This window comes from Colius striatus, unplaced genomic scaffold, assembly GCF_028858725.1.
Source record: "Colius striatus isolate bColStr4 unplaced genomic scaffold, bColStr4.1.hap1 scaffold_84, whole genome shotgun sequence".
NCBI lineage: Eukaryota > Metazoa > Chordata > Aves > Coliiformes > Coliidae > Colius > Colius striatus.
Window position 1 is genome coordinate 110,457 of NW_026908540.1, and position 18,679 is coordinate 129,135.

The window sequence follows — 18,679 nt, forward strand, 5'->3', positions numbered from 1 at the left end:
AGGACCCGTGGAGGACATGGAGATGGGTGCAGGACCCACACAGCACATGGAGATAGGTGCAGGACGCATGGGAGATGTTGCAATGGGTGCAGGACCCATGGAGGATGTTGCAATGGGTGCAGGACCCACAGGGGACATGATGATGGTTGCAGGACCCACAGGGGACATTGCAATGGGTGCAGGACCCATGGAGCACATGGAGATGGGTGCAGGACCCACAGGGGATGTCACAATAGGTGCAGGACCCACAGGGGACATGGTGATGGGTGCAGGACCCACAGGGGACATTGCAATGGGTGCAGGATCCATGGAGCACATGGAGATGGTTGCAGGACCCATGGGAGATGTTGCAATGGGTGCAGGACCCACATGGGACATGTGGGATGTTGCAATGGGTACAGGACCCACAGGGGGGCATGGAGATGGGTGCAGGACCCATAGGAGATGTTGCAATGGGTGCAGGACCCACAGGGGACATTGCAATGGGTGCAGGACCCACATGGGACACGGGAGTTGGCTGCAGGACCCTCATCCCACCCTTGACATCACCATTTACCCTCCCCAACACCCCCCCACCATCCCTGGCTGCAGCCCAACCCCCTCTCTGAGGCTTCAGCTCTTCCCCACCCCATCCCAAACCACCCCCAGTACCCTCCCAAGCACCTTTCACCCCGTGACCCCTCATTTGTTGCCTCCCAGGGAGGGGAATGCACAAACCAAAACCCAGCTGGGATTTCCTTGGAAGCCCAGACCCAGCCTCAGCCTCTGCTCCTTGCCAAAACCTTCCCTGGCCTCCAGAAAACAGCAGCAAGAACCAAACAGCCCCTGAAAACAGCAGGACCCAGGATCCTGTTTGGCCTTTGGAAGCTGTCTCAGTGCTTGAGTTGAGGGGGAGGGTGTGGAGGGGGGTGCTTGAGGGTGTTAAAAGGGGGAGGAAGAGGCAGAAACTCCACTTCTCCTCGCTTGAGCTGGCAGCAGCATCTCCTGTTGCTCTTCACCTTTCCCTGGGTGCTGAGGTAAGAGATTCAACCCTCCCTCCAGCCTTCAAAAACCCCCCTCAGCTGCCCCAGTTCTGCCCTTTAAATGGTCTGAAAGGACTTAAACTGAGCAAAAAACACCCCCTGGGAACCCACCTGGGTTGGGAAGGGAGTAAAAAGGAGGATGGGATGGGGTTTGGTTTAGGTGGGGCAAAAAATATCCCCCTCTGCTCCCATCCTGCCTCAGTTTCCCTTTCTCCATCCAGATAAACAGTGAATTAGGGGGTTGGGGTGGGTTTGGTTTTCTTCTTTCACCCAAATCCCATCAATTTAATGCTGTGAAATAGGAGGGGGGGTAAAAAAACCCCCCTGGGCAGAGCCTTTGACCCTTGAGTTGAGGCAAAACGAGGGGACTAAAGGGTTAAAACACTCAGGCCATCTGAGCTTTCTCAACTCAAGAGCAAGAGGGAGGATGAAACCTCTCCTAAAGTGTGCAAATCTGGGCCAAAAGGATCAAAAACCACACAGCCCAGGGGGTAAAAGAGGGTGGTGGGTGTTTCATGAGCTGCTGCTGCTCCTCTGGGGCATCACTGAGTTGCTTCATCCCTTTTCCTCTTTGGGGTGGTTTTGCAGGGCTGGTAGCATCTGGGGATGAAGCTCTTGGCTTTCCTCCTCCTCATGCCAGGTAAGTTTCACATCAAACCCCCCCAAAACCAGCTCTTTTTGGGGTGCCAAAGTCATGGTGGCTGCTCCTGAGGGTTCTGTTTCTCCTTCTCTTCTCCAGGAGCTGTGATGAACATCGAAAGGGAGCGAGAAAAAGGTGAGTGTTGGGGTCATGGGGAGCAGTCTTGTGTGGATTGAGGGTGTTTCCACCCAAAACAAGACCTTTCCTGGTCTGTTTTTGCCCTGTTTGGCCCCAAATTGACAACTAACCCATGCAATTCACCCCCAAACTGTTGGGATAGCCCAGGAGAAGTTGGGGTCATGGTCTTGTGTTAATTGAGGGTGTTTCCACCCAAAAATGGGCCCTTCCTGGTCTGTTTTTGCCCTGTTTGGCCCCAAATTGACAACTAACCCATGCAATTCAGCCCCAAACTGTTGGGACAAGCCAGGAGAAGTTGGGGTCATGGTCTTGTGTGGATTGAGGGTGTTTCCACCCAAAACAAGACCTTTCCTGGTCTGTTTTTGCCCTGTTTGGCCCCAAATTGACAACTAACCCATGCAATTCAGCCCCAAACTGTTGGGACAAGCCAGGAGAAGTTGGGGTCATGGTCTTGTGTGAATTGAGGGTGTTTCCACCCAAAATGGGCCTTTCCTGGTCTATTTTTGCCCTGTTTGGCCCCAAATTGACCACTAACCCATGCAATTCAGCCCCAAACTGTTGGGATAGCCCAGGAGAAGTTGGGGTCATGGTCTTGTGTTAATTGAGGGTGTTTCCACCCAAAAATGGGCCTTTCCTGGTCTATTTTTGCCCTGTTTGGCCCCAAATTGACAACTAACCCATGCAATTCAGCCCCAAACTGTTGGGACAAGCCAGGAGAAGTTGGGGTCATGGTCTTGTGTGGATTGAGGGTGTTTCCACCCAAAACAAGACCTTTCCTGGTCTGTTTTTGCCCTGTTTGGCCCCAAATTGACAACTAACCCATGCAATTCAGCCCCAAACTGTTGGGACAAGCCAGGAGAAGTTGGGGTCATGGTCTTGTGTGAATTGAGGGTGTTTCCACCCAAAAATGGGCCTTTCCTGGTCTATTTTTGCCCTGTTTGGCCCCAAATTGACAACTAACCCATGCAATTCAGCCCCAAACTGTTGGGACAAGCCAGGAGAAGTTGGGGTCATGGTCTTGTGTGAATTGAGGGTGTTTCCACCCAAAATGGGCCTTTCCTGGTCTATTTTTGCCCTGTTTGGCCCCAAATTGACCACTAACCCATGCAATTCAGCCCCAAACTGTTGGGACAAGCCAGGAGAAGTTGGGGTCATGGTCTTGTGTGAATTGAGGGTGTTTCCACCCAAAACAAGACCTTTCCTGGTCTGTTTTTGCCCTGTTTGGCCCCAAATTGACAGCTAACCCATGCAATTCAGCCCCAAACTGTTGGGACAAGCCAGGAGAAGTTGGGGTCATGGTCTTGTGTGAATTGAGGGTGTTTCCACCCAAAATGGGCCTTTCCTGGTCTATTTTTGCCCTGTTTGGCCCCAAATTGACCACTAACCCATGCAATTCACCCCCAAACTGTTGGGATAGCCCAGGAGAAGTTGGGGTCATGGTCTTGTGTTAATTGAGGGTGTTTCCACCCAAAAATGAGCCCTTCTTGGTCTAGTTTTGCCCTATTTGGCCCCAAATTGACAGGCAACATGTGCAATTCAACCCCAAACTGTTGGGACAAGCCAGGAGAAGTTGGGGTCATGGTCTTGTGTGGATTGAGGGTGTTTCCACCCAAAAATGGGCCCTTCCTGGTCTGTTTTTGCCCTGTTTGGCCCCAAATTGACAGGCAACATGTGCAATTCACCCCCAACCTTGGGTCAAGCCAGGACAATTGAACCCCATTTTCTTTTAAGCTGAACCTGGAGCCAAATGGGTTGTTTGAAGAACCCCAAACTGCCACGTTTCACCCCAAAACTCCTGGGGGAGGCGTTGGTGCCCCACTCCCAATGCCTCAACCTCTCCTTCCCTGCAGCCTCTCTCCTCTACCCTTATGGTCTGGAGCAGAATGACCAGAAGAACCCCAAACTGGATGATGGGACATCCCAGGAGCTCTCCCTGGCTGTGCCCTTCACCTTCTATGGCAAGGAGCAACGGAGCCTCTACGTATGGCAGTTCCCATCCCTCCTCTTCCTCCGGCCTCCCTCCCTGCCCCAGTTTCTCCCCTCTTTGGCTCCCTTTTACCCTCCATTCTGCTTCCTCTTCCTTCTGTGGGACTCACCTGCTTGACTTTTGCTGCTCCATCAAACCCCCTTGTGTGAGGGTTTCCCAGTTTCTCTCCTTCACCTCTCTCTCTGTGTCTCTTTCTCTCTCTTTGTCTCTCTCTTTCCATCTCTATCTCTCTTTTTCTCTCTCTCCCTTTTCTCTCTTCTCCCTTTTCCCTTTTCTCTCCCTTTCTCTCCCTCTCTTTCTTTCTCTCCCTTTCCTTCTCCTTCCCCTTCCCCTTCCCCTTCCCCTTCCCCTTCCCCTTCCCCTTCCCCTTCCCCTTCCCCTTCCCCTTCCTCTTCCCTTTCGCCTTCCCCTTCCCCATCCCCTTCTCCTTCTCCTTCTCCTTCTCCTTCTCCTTCTCCTTCTCCTTCTCCTTCTCCTTCTCCTTCTCCTTCTCCTTCTCCATCTCCATCTCCTTCTCCTTCTCCTTCTCCTTCTCCTTCTCCATCTCCTTCTCCTTCTCCTTCTCCTTCTCCTTCTCCTTCTCCTTCTCCTTCTCCTTCTCCATCTCCATCTCCTTCTCCTTCTCCTTCTCCTTCCCCTTCTCCTTCTCCTTCTCCTTCTCCTTCTCCTTCTCCTTCTCCTTCTCCTTCTCCATCTCCATCTCCTTCTCCTTCTCCTTCTCCTTCTCCTTCTCCTTCTCCTTCTCCATCCCCTTCTCCTTCTCCTTCTCCTTCTCCATCTCCATCTCCTTCTCCTTCTCCTTCTCCTTCTCCTTCTCCTTCTCCTTCTCCTTCTCCATCTCCTTCTCCTTCTCCTCCTTCTTCTCCTTCTCCTTCTCCTTCTCCTTCTCCTTCTCCTTCTCCTTCTCCATCTCCATCTCCTTCTCCTTCTCCTTCTCCTTCTCCTTCTCCTTCTCCTTCTCCTTCTCCTTCTCCTCCTTCTTCTCCTTCTCCTTCTCCATCTCCTTCTCCTTCTCCTTCTCCTTCTCCTTCTCCTTCTCCATCTCCATCTCCTTCTCCTTCTCCTTCTCCTTCTCCATCTCCTTCTCCTTCTCCTTCTCCTTCTCCTTCTCCTTCTCCTTCTCCTTCTCCTTCTCCTTCTCCATCTCCTTCTCCTTCTCCTTCTCCATCTCCATCTCCTTCTCCTTCTCCATCTCCTTCTCCTTCTCCTTCTCCTTCTCCTTCTCCTTCTCCATCTCCTTCTCCTTCTCCTTCTCCATCTCCATCTCCTTCTCCTTCTCCATCTCCTTCTCCTTCTCCTTCTCCTTCTCCTTCTCCATCTCCATCTCCTTCTCCTTCTCCTTCTCCTTCTCCTTCTCCTTCTCCATCTCCTTCTCCTTCTCCTTCTCCTTCTCCTTCTCCTTCTCCTTCTCCTCCTCCTTCTCCTTCTCCTTCTCCTCCAACGCTGGGCTGGGGTTCTCTATCTCCTGCAGGTGAACAACAACGGGGTGATCTCCTTTGGCACCAGGCTCAAACAATACACCCCAGACCCCCTGCCCATGGTTGGTGGCCCCCCATTCTTGGCTCCTTTCTGGGGGGACGTGGACAACGTGCAGGGAGGGGACATCTTCTACCGGGAGAGCAGCGAGGCGACGCTGCTGGCACGGATCACCCAGGACATCAACCAGTACTTCCCTGACATCCCTTTCACTGCCACTTGGGCTTTCCTGGCCACCTGGGACCACGTGGCCTACTATGGCTCCACCACCAATAAGGTAAGGTCCATAGTCATGGCCTCAAGGCCAGGTGAAGGTTGGGCTTGTGGTCTGTGTGGTGGGCTCGGGTGGGTTCTCGTGGCCTTTGTTGGTCCGTTTCTGGCCTTCATGAGTCGTTCCTTGGTCTCCATGACCCATTCCTTGGCCTTCATCACTCATTCCTTGACCTTCATGACCCATTCCTTGGCCTCCATGACTCATTCCTTGACCTTCATGACCCATTCCTGGCTTTCATGACCCATTCCTGTCCTTAATAGTCCATTTCTTGGCCTTCATGGTCCATTTCTTGGCCTTCATGGTCCATTCCTTGACCTTCACGGTCCATTCCTGGCCTTCATAGTCCAATCCTTGGCCTTCATGACCCCTTCATTGACCTTCCTGGTCCATTCCTGGCCTTCATGACCCATTCCTTGGCCTTCATGACCCCTTCATTGACCTTCCTGGTCCATTCCTGGCCTTCATGACCCATTCCTTGGCCTTCATGACCCCTTCATTGACCTTCCTGGTCCATTCCTGGCCTTCATGACCCATTCCTTGGCCTTCATGACCCATTCCTTGGTCTCCATGACTCATTCCTTGACCTTCATGACCCATTCCTTGGTCTTCATGGCCCATTCCTTGGCCTTCATGACCCATTCCTTGGCCTTCATGACCCATTCCTTGGTCTTCATGGCCCATTCCTTGGCCTTCATGACTCATTCCTTGGTCTTCATGACCTATTCCTTGGTCTCCATGACTCATTCCTTGACCTTCATGACCCATTCCTTGGCCTTCATGGTCTATTCCTGGCTTTCATGACCCATTCCTGTCCTTAATAGTCCATTTCTTGGCCTTCATGGTCCATTCCTTGGCCTTCATGACCCATTCATTGACCTTCATGGTCCATTCCTGCCCTTCATAGTCCAATCCTTGGCCTTCATGACCCCTTCATTGACCTTCCTGGTCCATTCCTGGCCTTCATGACCCATTCCTTGGCCTTCATGACCCCTTCATTGACCTTCCTGGTCCATTCCTGGCCTTCATGACCCATTCCTGGCCTTCATGACCCATTCCTTGGCCTTCATGACTCATTCTTTGGTCTTCATGACTCATTCCTGACCTTCCTGACCAGTTCCTTGACCTTCATGACTCGTTCCTTCACCTTCATGGTCCATTTCTTGGCCTTCATGACTCATTCCTTGACCTTCATGGTCCATTCCTGGCCTTCATGACCTGCTCCTTGGTCTTCATGACTCATTCCTTGGTCTTCATGACCCATTCCTTGGTCTTCATGAGTCATTCCTGACCTTCATGACTTGTTCCTTGCTCTTCATGACCCATTCCTTGACCTTCATGGTCTATTCCTGGCCTTCATAGTCCAATCCTTGGCCTTCATGACCCATTCCTTGACCTTCATGGTCTATTCCTGGCCTTCATAGTCCAATCCTTGGCCTTCACGACCCATTCCTTGGCCTTCATGACCCATTCCTTGGCCTTCATGACTCATTCCTTGGTCTTCATGACCCATTCCTGACCTTCATGACCCATTCCTTGGCCTTCATGACCCATTTCTGTCTTCATGACCCATTCCTTGGTCTTCATGACTCATTCCTTGACCTTCATGACCCATTCCTTGGTCTTCATGAGTCATTCTTGACCATCATGACCAGTTCCTTGACCTTCATGACCTGTCTCTTGGCCTTCATGACCCATTCCTTGGTCTCCATCATTCATTCCTTGACCTTCATGACCCATTTCTCAGTCTTCATGACCCATTCCTTGGTCTCCATGACCCATTCCTTGGCCTTCATGACCCATTCCTGACCTTCATGACCCATTCCTTGGTCTCCATGACTCATTCCTTGACCTTCATGACCCATTCCTTGGTCTTCATGACTCATTCCTTGGTCTTCATGACCCATTCCTTGGTCTTCATGACCCATTCCTGACCTTCATGACCCATTCCTTGGTCTTCATGACTCATTCCTTGGTCTTCATGACCCATTCCTTGGTCTTCATGACCCATTCCTGACCTTCATGACCCATTCCTTGGTCTCCATGACTCATTCCTTGACCTTCATGACCCATTCCTTGACCTTCATGGGCTATTCCTGGCCTTCATGACCCATTCCTGTTCTTGATAGTCTATTCCTTGGCCTTCATGGCCCATTCATTGACCTTCATGGTCCATTCCTGGCCTTCATAGTCCAGTCCTTGCCCTTCATGACCCATTCCTTGACCTTCATGACTCGTTCCTTCACCTTCATGGTCCATTCCTTGACCTTCATGACCCATTCATTGACCTTCCTGGTCACTCCTGACCTTCATGACCCATTCCTTGGCTTTCATGACTCATTCCTTGGCCTTCATGACTCATTCCTGACCTTCATGACTTGTTCCTTGCTCTTCATGACCCATTCCTTGGCCTTAATGACCCATTCCTTGACCTTCATGGTCCATTCCTGGCCTTCATAGTCCAATCCTTGGCCTTCATGACCCATTCCTTGGCCTTCATGACCCATTCCTTGGCCTTCATGACCCCTTCATTGACCTTCATGGTCCATTCCTGGCCTTCATGACCCATTCCTTGGCCTTCATGGTCTATTCCTCTCCTTCATAGTCCAATCCTTGACCTTCATGGTCCATTCCTGGCCTTCATGACCCATCCCTTGGCCTTCATGGTCTATTCCTGGCCTTCATAGTCCAATCCTTGGCCTTCATGACCCATTCCTTGACCTTCATGGTCCATTCCTGGCCTTCATGACCCATTCCTTGGCCTTCATGACCCACCATGCAGCCCTCCAAGCCCCAATCCACCCATATCTTCTCACCCCACCACTGATGGACCCATCTCCTCCTGCTTTCCTTTTGGCAGGGCAACACCTTCCAAGCTGTCCTGACCACAGACACCAAAACCTCCTTCACCATCTTCAACTACTGGGACATCCAGTGGACGACGGGGGCAGCGAGCGACGGTGACGAGGAAACTGGTCTTGGAGGGACCCCAGCCCATGTATGTGGGGCTGAAGGAGAGGGGAGTGGGGTGAAGGGAGTCAAGGAACAGGGGAGAAGGTTGAGCAGTGATGGGTTTGGTTTCTTTTCTGAAGGTAGGGCTTTGGCCAACAGCTTTTGAAGGGGAGGAAATAACATCAAAGGTCTTTGGCCCATTGGTTTCTCTTGGTAGACCAGGTTGGAGGTGGGTTGGCCCCTCGTGGTTTTATGGGGGGACAGCACCAGGTTCATCCCAGAGTAGAGTTTGGCCTCTAACACTTTGGGAAGACACCAAAAGGTTCATCCCAGAGTAGAATCTGGCCTGTGAGACTTTGGGGAGACACCACCAGGTTCATCCCAGAGTAGAGTTTGACCTGTAAGACTTTGGGGGGACACCCCAGCTTCATCCAAGAGTAGAGTTTGGCCTCTAAGACTTTAGGGGTCACCACCAGGTCCATCCAAGAGTAGAGTTTGGCCTCTAACACTCTGGGAAGACACCAAAAGGTTCATCCAAGAGTAGAATCTGGCCTCTAACACTTTGGGGGACACCACCAGCTTCATCCAAGAGTAGAGTTTGGCCTCTAACACTTTGGGGGGGACACCAAAAGGTTCATCCATGAGTAGAGTTTGGCCTGTAAGACTTTGGGAAGACACCAAAAGGTTCATCCAAGAGTAGAGTTTGACCTGTGAGACTTTGGGGGTCACCACCAGGTTCATCCCAGAGTAGAGTTTGGCCTCTAAGACTTTGGGAAGACACCAAAAGGTTCATCCCAGAGTAGAGTTTGGCCTCTAACACTCTGGGAAGACACCAAAAGGATCATCCAAGAGTAGAATCTGGCCTCTAAGACTTTGGGGAGACACCACCAGCTTCATCCAAGAGTAGAGTTTGGCCTCTAACACTTTGGGGAGACACCACCAGCTTCATCCAAGAGTAGAGTTTGGCCTCTAACACTTTGGGGAGACACCACCAGCTTCATCCAAGAGTAGAGTTTGGCCTCTAACACTTTGGGGGGGACACCAAAAGGTTCATCCATGAGTAGAGTCTGGCCTGTAACACTCTGGGGGACACCACCAGGTCCATCCAAGAGTAGAGTTTGGCCTCTAAGACTTTGGGGGGACACCACCAGGTTCATCCCAGAGTAGAATCTGGCCTCTAACACTTTGGGGGGGGACACCAAAAGGTCCATCCATGAGTAGAGTTTGGCCTGCAAGACTCTCAGGGGGTCACCACCAGGTTCATTTGGCCTCTAACACTTTGGGGGACACCACCAGGTCCATCCCAGAGTAGAGTTTGGCCTCTAACACTTTGGGGAGACACCTAAAGGTTCATCCCAGAGTAGAGTTTGGCCTGTAAGACTTTGGGTGGACACCACCAGGTTCATCCCAGAGTAGAGTTTGGCCTGTAAGACTTTGGGTGGACACCACCAGCTTCATCCCAGAGTGGAATTTGGCCTCTAACACTCTGGGGGGTCACCACCAGGTTCATCCAAGAGTAGAGTTTGGCCTGTAAGACTCTCAGGGGGTCACCACCAGGTTCATCTGGCCTCTTACACTTTGGTTGGACACCACCAGCTTCATCCAAAAGTAGAGTTTGGCCAGTAAGACTCTGAGGTGCCACCAATGGTGGGATGAAAGTCCATGGAGGGGGGTTGGTTTGAGAGGAGAAACACAAAGCTCACTCCCAGGAGGACTTTGTCCCACACACCATCTGCTGGTCACAACTGGCTGAAGGTCAGAGGTTGGTCCATCACACTTTGGGGAGGACAACACCAGCTCTACCAAAGGCATGAGAGTGGCCTGGGATGGTTTTTTGGGGTGACACCAGGAGGTTGTCCCACAGCTTTGTGGTGCCAACACCAAGCAGGGAGGTGACCCTCAACATCTTTGAGGTGCAACATCAAGCTGGAGCTTCACCCATCATGGTTCTTTGCCTTGGAGGGACATCCCTCTGCTATCAAACCACCAAGAGGTTGTCCCAACATTTGGGGATCCCCCCCTTTTTCCAGGCTGGTTTCAACAGTGGAGATGAAGAGAACTTCTACAACATCCCTGGCTCTCAGACTGATGCCATCCTCAACATCACCCAGACATCCAACATCAACGTCCCAGGCCGTTGGGTCTTCCAAGTGGGTGACTTCAAGGTGACAGAAGGTCCCACCAAGGTGCCCAAACCACCTCCCAGCAACAACAACTGCTGGTTGTAAGTTGGGGCCAGTTTCTTTAGGGCTTGGAAACCTAAAACCAAGAGGGATTGTTGAGTTTTTTGGGGGGGGATCTTCTTCCTGCAGGTGAATCGAGATGGTTGAGGCAGAAGGACCATCCTCATCATCCCCATGGCCCAATGTTGGAGGGGATGAGCTCCCACCATGTCCTACCAGAGCAATAAAGCAGCAGCTGAGCTGTAGCAGCTCCTGTGTCCTCTCCATTCTTCACTTCCATTGGCATGAAGGACCCCAGGGGTGGCTTTTGGTCCATGTCTTCATGAATTTGGCCAAGTTTTGGACTCAAGGTTGTGGCTTCTTGTGCCTCTTGCTTCTGAGCCCCAGGGGGTGGTGGGTGATGGGATGGGGTAGAGTTGAGGGGGGCTGTGGGGTTCCACAGGGGCCACATCCCATCATAGAGGGACCCTCACCCAGTTCCCTGCTGGCACCAAACTGGGGGGAACTGGTTGATTCATCAGGCACTGAGAGATGGGCACAGAGGAACCTGCTGAGGTGGCACCAAGGGCAGAGTCCTGAGCTGGGGAGGAACCAGCCCAGCACCAGCCCAGGCTGGAGGTGACCTGCTGGGCAGAGGGACCATTGACACAGGAGGAGGAACTGTCATGGTGTGAGGGGGATGAAACCCTGGCCCAGGCTGCCCAGGGAGGCTGTGGAGGATCTCAGGTGGCTTCCAAACCCACTTGGACATGTTCCTGTGCCTCCTGACCATGAGGAACCTGCCTGGAGAAGCTCTCAAAGGTCTCAAGAGCTCTGAAGTGAGTCTCTGGCTCCACTGGAACCATGAGGAGAAGCTCCTTTGGTGCTGAGCCCTGGCCCAGGGAGGGTTTGGAGGATCTCAGGTGGCTTCCAAACCCACCTGGACATGTTCCTGTGCCTTCTGACCATGAGGAACCTGTCTGGAGAAGCTCTTAAAGGTCTAAAGAGTCTTGAATTGATTCTCTGGTGCTCCTTTGGTGCTGAGCCCTGGCCCAGGCTGCCCAGGGAGGGTTTGGAGGATCTCAGGTGGCTTCCAAACCCACCTGGACATGTTCCTGTGCCCCCTGACCATGAGGAACCTGTCTGGAGAAGCTCTCAAAGGTCTCAAGAGCTCTGAAGTGAGTCTCTGGCTCCACTGGAACCATGAGGAGAAGCTCCTTTGGTGCTGAGCCCTGGCCCAGGGAGGGTTTGGAAGATCTCAGGTGGCTTCCAAACCCCCTTGGACATGTTCCTGTGTCCCCAGGAACCTGCTTTAGGGCTGGAAGAGCTCTAAAGGTTCCTTCCAACCCCCCTCATTGTGTGAGTCTCTGGTTCCACTGGCACAGGAGGAGAAACTCCTGGCCCAGGCTGCCCAGGGAGGGTTTGGAGGATCTCAGGTGGCTTCCAACCCCCCCTGGACATGTTCCTGTGCCCCTTGGACCACCAGGAGCCTGCTTTAGGGCTGGAGAAGCTCTTAAAGGTCTAAAGAGCCCTGAAGTGAGTCTCTGGCTCCACTGGAACCATGAGGAGAAACTGGTTGGGTGCTGAGCCCTGGCCCAGGGAGGGTTTGGAGGATCTCAGGTGGCTTCCAAACCCACCTGGACACGTTCCTGTGCCTCCTGACCATGAGGAACCTGTCTGGAGAAGCTCTTAAAGGTCTCAAGAGTCCTGAATTGATTCTCTGGTGCTCCTTTCCTTCTCTCCCTTTCTTTTGCTCTTTTTCTCTCTCCCTCTCTCTCCTCCCTTTCTCTTTCTCACCTTTCTTCCTCCCTCTCTCCTCTCTCTCTCCTTTCTTCTCTCCCTTTCTTTTGCTCTTTCCTTCTCTCTCCCTTTCTCTCCTCTTTTCTTTCTCTTTCTTTCTTTCTTTCCTTTCTTCCTCCCTCTCTCCCCATTTATCTCCCTCTTTCTCCTTCCCTCTCTCTCCTTTCTTCTCTCCCTTTCTTTTGCTCTTTCTCTCTCCCTTTCTCTTTCTTGCCTTTCTTCCTCCCTCTCTCCCCCTTTATCTCCCTCTATCCCTCCCCCTCCCTCTCTCTCCTTCTCTCCTTTTCTTTTGCTCTTTCTCTCTCCCTTTCTCTCCTCCTGTCTTTCTCTCTTTCTTGCCTTTCTTCCTCCCTTCCTCCCCTTTTATCTCCCTTTCTCCCTTTCTCCCCCTTTATCTCCCTCTCTCCTCTCTCTCCTCTCTTTCTCTCCTTTCCTTCTCTCTCCCTTTCTCTCCTCCTCTCATCCCTCTCTCATCTTTCTTCCTCCCTCTCTCCTCCTTTATCTCCCTCTCTCTCCTTCTCTCTCTCTCCTTTCCTTCTCTCCCTTTCTTTTGCTCTTTCCTCCTCTCTCCCTCTCTCCTCTTTCTCACCTTTCTTCCTCCCTCTCTCCTTTTCTCCTTTCCTTCTCTCCCTTTCTTTTGCTCTTTCCTTCTCTCTCCCTCTCTCTCCTCCTCTCTTTCTCATCTCTCTCTCCTCTCTCCTTCTCTCTCCTTTCATTCTCTCCTTCTTTTGCTCTTTCCTTCTCTCTCTCTTTCTCTCCTCTTCTCTTTCTCTTTCTTTCTTGCCTTTCTGCCTCCCTTTGTCCCCTTTTTTCTCCCTCTCTCCCCCTTTATCTCTCCCTCTCTCCTTCTCTCTCTCTCCTTTCCTTCTCTCCCTTTCTTTTGCTCTTTCCTCCTCTCTCCCTTTCTCTCCTCTTCTCTTTCTCTTACTTTCTCACCTTTCTTCCTCCCTCTCTCCCCATTTATCTCCCTCCCTCTCTCTCTCTCTCCTCTCTCTCTCTCCTTTCCTTCTCTCCCTTTCTTTTGTTCTCTTTCTCTCTCCCTTTCTCTCCTCCTCTCTCTCTCTTTCTTGCCTTTCTTCTTCCCTCTCTCCCCCTTTATCTCCCTCTTTCTCCTTCTCTCTCTCTCCTTTCCTTCTCTCCCTTTCTTTTGCTCTTTCCTTCTCTCTCCCTTTCTCTCTCCTCTCTCTCTCTCATCTTTCTTCCTCCCTCTCTCCTCCTTTATCTCCCTCTCTCTCTCCTTCTCTCTCTCCCCTTTCCTTCTCTCCCTTTCTTTTGCTCTTTTCTCTCTCCCTCTCTCTCCTCCCTTTCTCTTTCTCACCTTTCTTCCTCCCTCTCTCCTCTCTCTCTCCTTTCTTCTCTCCCTTTCTTTTGCTCTTTCCTTCTCTCTCCCTTTCTCTCCTCTTTTCTTTCTCTTTCTTTCTTTCTTTCCTTTCTTCCTCCCTCTCTCCCCATTTATCTCCCTCTTTCTCCTTCCCTCTCTCTCCTTTCTTCTCTCCCTTTCTTTTGCTCTTTCTCTCTCTCTTTCTCTTTCTTGCCTTTCTTCCTCCCTCTCTCCCCCTTTATCTCCCTCTATCCCTCCCCCTCCCTCTCTCTCCTTCTCTCCTTTTCTTTTGCTCTTTCTCTCTCCCTTTCTCTCCTCCTGTCTTTCTCTCTTTCTTGCCTTTCTTCCTCCCTTCCTCCCCTTTTATCTCCCTTTCTCCCTCTCTCCCCCTTTATCTCCCTCTCTCCCTCTGTCCCTCCTTTCCTTCTCTCCCTTTCTTCTGCTCTCTTTCTCTCTCCCCCTCTCTCCTCTCTCTCTCCTTCTCTCCTTTCATTCTCTCCCTTTCTTTTGCTCTTTTCTCTCCATTTCTCTCCTCCCTTTCTCTTTCTCACCTTTCTTCCTCCCTCTCTCCCCTTTTATCTCCCTCTCTCTCCTTCTCTCTCTCTCCTTTCCTTCTCTCCCTTTCTTTTGCTCTTTCCTTCTCTCTCCCTTTCTCTCCTCTTCTCTTTCTCTCTCTTTCTCTTTCTTGCCTTTCTGCCTCCCTTTGTCCCCTTTTATCTCCCTTCTCTCTCTCTCTCTCTCACCTTTCTTCCTCCCTCTCTCCTCCTTTATCTCCCTTTCTCCCCCTCTCTCTCCTTCTCTCTCTCTCCTTTCCTTCTCTCCTTTTCTTTTGCTATTTCTCTCCTCCTCTCTTTCTTTCCTTTCTTCCTCCCTCTCTCCCCCTTTATCTCTCTCTCTCCTCCCTCCTCTCTTTCTCTCCTTTCCTTCTCTCTCCTTTGCTCTCTTTCCTTCTCTCTCCCTTTCTCTCCTCCTCTCATTCTCTCTCACCTTTCTTCCTCCCTTTCTCCCCTTTTACCTCCCTCTCTCTCTCTCTCCTTTCCTTCTCTCCCTTTCTTTTCCTCTTTCCCTCTCTCTCCCTTTCTCTCCTCTCTCACCTTTCTTCCTCCCTCTCTCCTCCTTTATGTTCCTTTCTCCCTCTTTCTCTCCCCTTCTCTCTCTCTCCTTTCCTTCTCTCCCTTTCTTTTGCTCTTTCTCTCTCCCTTTCTCTCCTCCTCTCTTTCTTTCCTTTCTTCCTCCCTCTCTTGCCCTTTATTTCCCCCTCTCTCCTTCTCTCTCTCCTTTCCTTCTCTCCCTTTCTTTTGCTCTTTCCTTCTCTCTCCCTTTCTCTCCTCCTCTCTTTCTCTCTCATCTTTCTTCCTCCCTCTCTCCCCCTTTATCTCCCCTTCTCCCTCTCTCCTTCTCTCTCTCCTTTCCTTCTCTCCCTTTCTTTTGCTCATTCCTTCTCTCTCCCTTTCTCCTTTCTATTTCACCTTTCTTCCTCCCTCTCTCCTCCTTTATGTCCCTTTCTCCCTCTTTCTCTCTCCTTCTCTCTCCCCTTTCCTTCTCTCCCTTTCTTTTGCTCTTTCTCTCTCCCTTTCTCTCCTCCCTTTCTCTTTCTTTCCTTTCTTCCTCCCTCTCTCCCCCTTCATCTCCCTCTATCCCTCCCCCTCCCTCTCTCCTTCTCTCTCTCCTTTCCTTCTCTCCCTTTCTTTTGCTCTCTTTCTCTCTCCCTTTCCCTCCCCACACCCCCCAGCTCACAACACACACACACACACACACACACACACATCATCTTCCTCCCCTCCCTACTTCATCCCTCTCCATCATCACCCAAAAGGACCATTTGGGGGGAAAATAAACCTCATTTCCCACCCCCTTTCCCCCCTTTTTAGGGGCTTCCCTTGTCCCATGGACACACCCCATGGCTACACCCCTCTATTTCCCACACCTCACCCTCCCCCATCCTCCTCCTCCTCATTCTGTGCTCTCAACCCCACTCAGGACCAAAAACCCACCCCAAAAGCCTCCTGTTTAGTACTTGTGACCTTTTGGTTGCTGTTTGCAGCCATCCCCAGGCTGCTCTTAAGCAAAACAACGTTTCCCACCCCATTTTTTCCACCTTTTAAGTGGCCAAAAGATGATGTCAAGGAGCTGGGTGGGTCAGTCCCCTGGGGGAGGGTTGGGGGGTGTCTGTGTTTGTCATTTCTTTGTGTTCCCTTCCCCTTGCAAAAGGGAATCAGCAGGGGAGGAACAGGAGCTGTCTGGCCCTGGGGCACTCCCTGCACTTGCAGCAAGGATTTGGGGATAAACCAGAGGGTTTTGGGGCTGGAGAGAAAGAGGAGAGGTGGGTAAGGGGGAAGGGGGGGGAGGGGGAAAGGAGGGAGGGAAGGGGAAAGAGGAAAGGGAAAAGGGGAAGGAAATGGGGGAAAGGGAGGGGAAAGGGAAAAGGAGAGGGAAGGGGAAAGGGGGAAGGAAGGGGAAAAGGAGGGAGGAAGAGAAGGGGAGGAAAGGGAAAAGGGGGGAAGGGGAGGGAAGGGAAAAGGGGGAAGGAAAGGGAAAGGGGGAAGGAAAGGGGGAAAAGGGAGGGAAGGGAAAAGGGGGAGGGAAGGGGAAAGGAGGAGGAATAGAGAAAGGGGGGGGAAGGGGCAAAGGGAGGGAAGAGGAAAGGGGGAGGGAAAGGGGGAAAAGGAGGGAGGAAAGGGGAAAAGGGGAGGGAAGGGAAAAGGGGGAGGGAAGGGGGAAAAGGGGGGGAAGGGGGAAGGGAGAGGGAAGGGGAAAGGGGGAAGGAAGGGGAAAAGGAGGGAGGAGGAGAAGGGGAGGGAAGGGGAAAAGGGGGGAAAAGGGGAGGGAAGGGGGAAAGAGGAAAGGGAAAGGGGGAAGGAAAGGGGGGAAAAGGGAGGGGAAGGGAAAAGGGGGAGGGAAGGGGAGGGAAGGGAAAAGGGGGGAGGAGGGAAAAAGGGAATGAAAGGGGAAAAGGGGGAAGGAAGGGGAAAAGGAGGGAGGAAGAGAAGGGGAGGAAAGGGGAAAAGGGGGGAAAAGGGGAGGGAAGGGTAAAAGGGGGAAGGAAAGGGAAAGGGGGAAGGGGAAGGAAATGGGGGAAAGGGAGGGGAAAGGGGAAAAGGAGGGGGAAGGGAAAAGGGGGAGGGAAGGAGAAAAGGAGGGAAGAAGAGAGGGGGAGGAAAGGGGAAAAGGAGGAAAGAAGGGAAAAGGAGGGAGGAAAGGGGAAAGGGGGAGGGAAGGGAAAAGGGGAAGGAAAGGGGGGAAAAGGGAGAGGAAGGGTTAAAAGGGGAGGAAAGGGAAAGGGGGAGAGAAGGGAAAAAGGGGGAGGGAAGTGGAAAAGGAGGGAGGAAGAGAAGGGGGTGAAATTTTCTGGGGTGAAATATAGAGATTTAGGGGGGGTTGTGTGATGAAACTCGTGGGTTTTGATATGAAAAGTGAGAGAATTGGGTCATTTACTGACTTATCTTACAGCTTGAAGCACCATGGCCCGTGGCCAGGGCTGGGGACGAGCTGCTGGGTCACTTGAGGCGTGGAGAGTCGTGTGCTGGGGTGAGTTCAGAGGGGAGAAACGTGGAGTCACCTGTCAGCAAGCCCCAAAAACCAGGGAAATTACCTCAAAACGAGATCTTTGCAGCCCCAGAGGCCTCGTTTTGCAGCCTCCATCCCATGGGATGGATGAGAAGGGGCCAAATTGCCCCCCCAGTGACATGTAGAGAGGAAACTGGGAGGCAAAGATCTGCCCTGAGGTGTTTTTTGGGGGTGAATTGGTGGAAAACAGGGTGATTTTTCCCCTCCTGGATGTTTTTTGGGGTGAACTGGTTGCAAACAGGGTGATTTTTCCCCTCCTGGACATTTTCTGGGGCCAATTGGTTGCAAACAGGGTGATTTTTCCCCTCCTGGATGTTTTTTGGGGTGAATTGGTTGAAAACAGGTTGATTTTCCCCCTCTTTGATGTTTTCTGGTGGGAATTGGTTGCAAACAGGGTGATTTTACCCCTCCTGGATGATTTCTGGTGGGAACTGATTAAAAACAGGGTGATTTTTCCCCTCCTGGACATTTTCTGGGGTGAATTGGTTGCAAACAGGGTGATTTTTCCCCTCTTGGATGTTTTTGGGTGGGAACTGGTGGAAAATAGGGTGATCCCCTCCTGGGTGCAACCTGGAGGGGAATTGGTGGAAAATAAGGTGATTTTTCCCATCCTGGATGTTTCTGGGGGGAATTGGTTGAAATCAGGTTGATTTTTCCCCTCCTGGATGTTTTCTGGTGGGAACTGGTTGCAAACAGGGTGATTTTCCCCCTTTTTGATGTTTTCTGGAGGGGAATTGGTTGCAAAAAGGGTGATTTTTCCCCTCCTGGATGATTTCTGGTGTGAACTGGTTGCAAACAGGGTGATTTTTCCCCTCCTGGATGATTTCTGGGGGGAATTGATTGAAAACAGGGTGATTTTTTCCCTCCTGAACGTTTTCTGGTGTGAATTGGTTGAAATCAGGTTGATCTTTCCCCTCCTGAATGTTTTCTGGTGTGAATTGCTTTAAAACAGGGTGATTTTTCCCCTCCTGGATGTTGTCTGGATGGAATTGGCTGCAAACAGGGTGATTTTTCCCCTCCTGGATGTTTTCTGGGGTGAATTGGTGGAAATCAGGTTGATTTTTCCCCTCCTGGATGTGTCCTGGTGGGAATTGGTTGCAAACAGAGTGATTTTTCCCCTCCTGGATGATTTTTGGGGTGAATTGGTTGCAAACAGGGTGATTTTTCCCCTCCTGAATGTTTTTTGGGGGTGAATTGGTTGCAAACAGGGTGATTTTTCCCCTCCTGGAACTTTTCTGGGGTGAATTGGTTGAAATCAGGCTGATTTTTCCCCTCCTTGATGTTTTCTGGGGTGAACTGGTTGCAAACAGGGTGATTTTTCCCCTCCTGGATGTTTTCTAGAG

General features: G+C 51.5%; 2 protein-coding genes across 3 annotated transcripts in view; both read left to right on the top strand.

Annotated features, from left to right (window-relative positions):
- Positions 1-928: 928 nt before the first annotated feature.
- LOC133629581 (sushi, nidogen and EGF-like domain-containing protein 1) lies at positions 929-10,903 on the top strand. Its single transcript, XM_062020226.1, has 8 exons — positions 929-1,016; positions 1,611-1,662; positions 1,762-1,797; positions 3,651-3,781; positions 5,259-5,540; positions 8,395-8,532; positions 10,517-10,710; positions 10,799-10,903. The coding sequence occupies exons 2-8, from the start codon at positions 1,629-1,631 to the stop codon at positions 10,800-10,802; spliced, it is 819 nt and encodes a 272-aa protein (XP_061876210.1). The 5' UTR covers positions 929-1,016; positions 1,611-1,628; the 3' UTR covers positions 10,803-10,903.
- A 5,081-nt stretch (positions 10,904-15,984) lies between these two features.
- Positions 15,985-18,679, top strand: part of LOC133629580 (IgGFc-binding protein-like) — a 35,140-nt gene continuing 32,445 nt past the window's right edge. For both annotated transcript variants that reach the window (XM_062020225.1, XM_062020224.1), the window contains exons 1-2: positions 15,985-16,092; positions 17,220-17,297. In XM_062020225.1, coding sequence (XP_061876209.1) covers positions 17,231-17,297 — 67 coding nt within the window. In that variant the 5' untranslated portion in view covers positions 15,985-16,092; positions 17,220-17,230. The remainder of the gene's footprint in view (positions 16,093-17,219; positions 17,298-18,679) is intronic.

What these genes read in the sequence shown, in the direction of transcription:
- LOC133629581 (XM_062020226.1), top strand. Translation starts at nt 1,629, where the DNA reads ATGAAGCTCTTGGCTTTCCTCCTCCTCATGCCAG. An exon ending in TTTCCTCCTCCTCATGCCAG is followed by an intron (nt 1,663 to 1,761) that starts GTAAGTTTCACA and finishes TCTCTTCTCCAG; the next exon opens with GAGCTGTGATGAACATCGAA. An exon ending in TTGGAGGGACCCCAGCCCAT is followed by an intron (nt 8,533 to 10,516) that starts GTATGTGGGGCT and finishes CCCTTTTTCCAG; the next exon opens with GCTGGTTTCAACAGTGGAGA.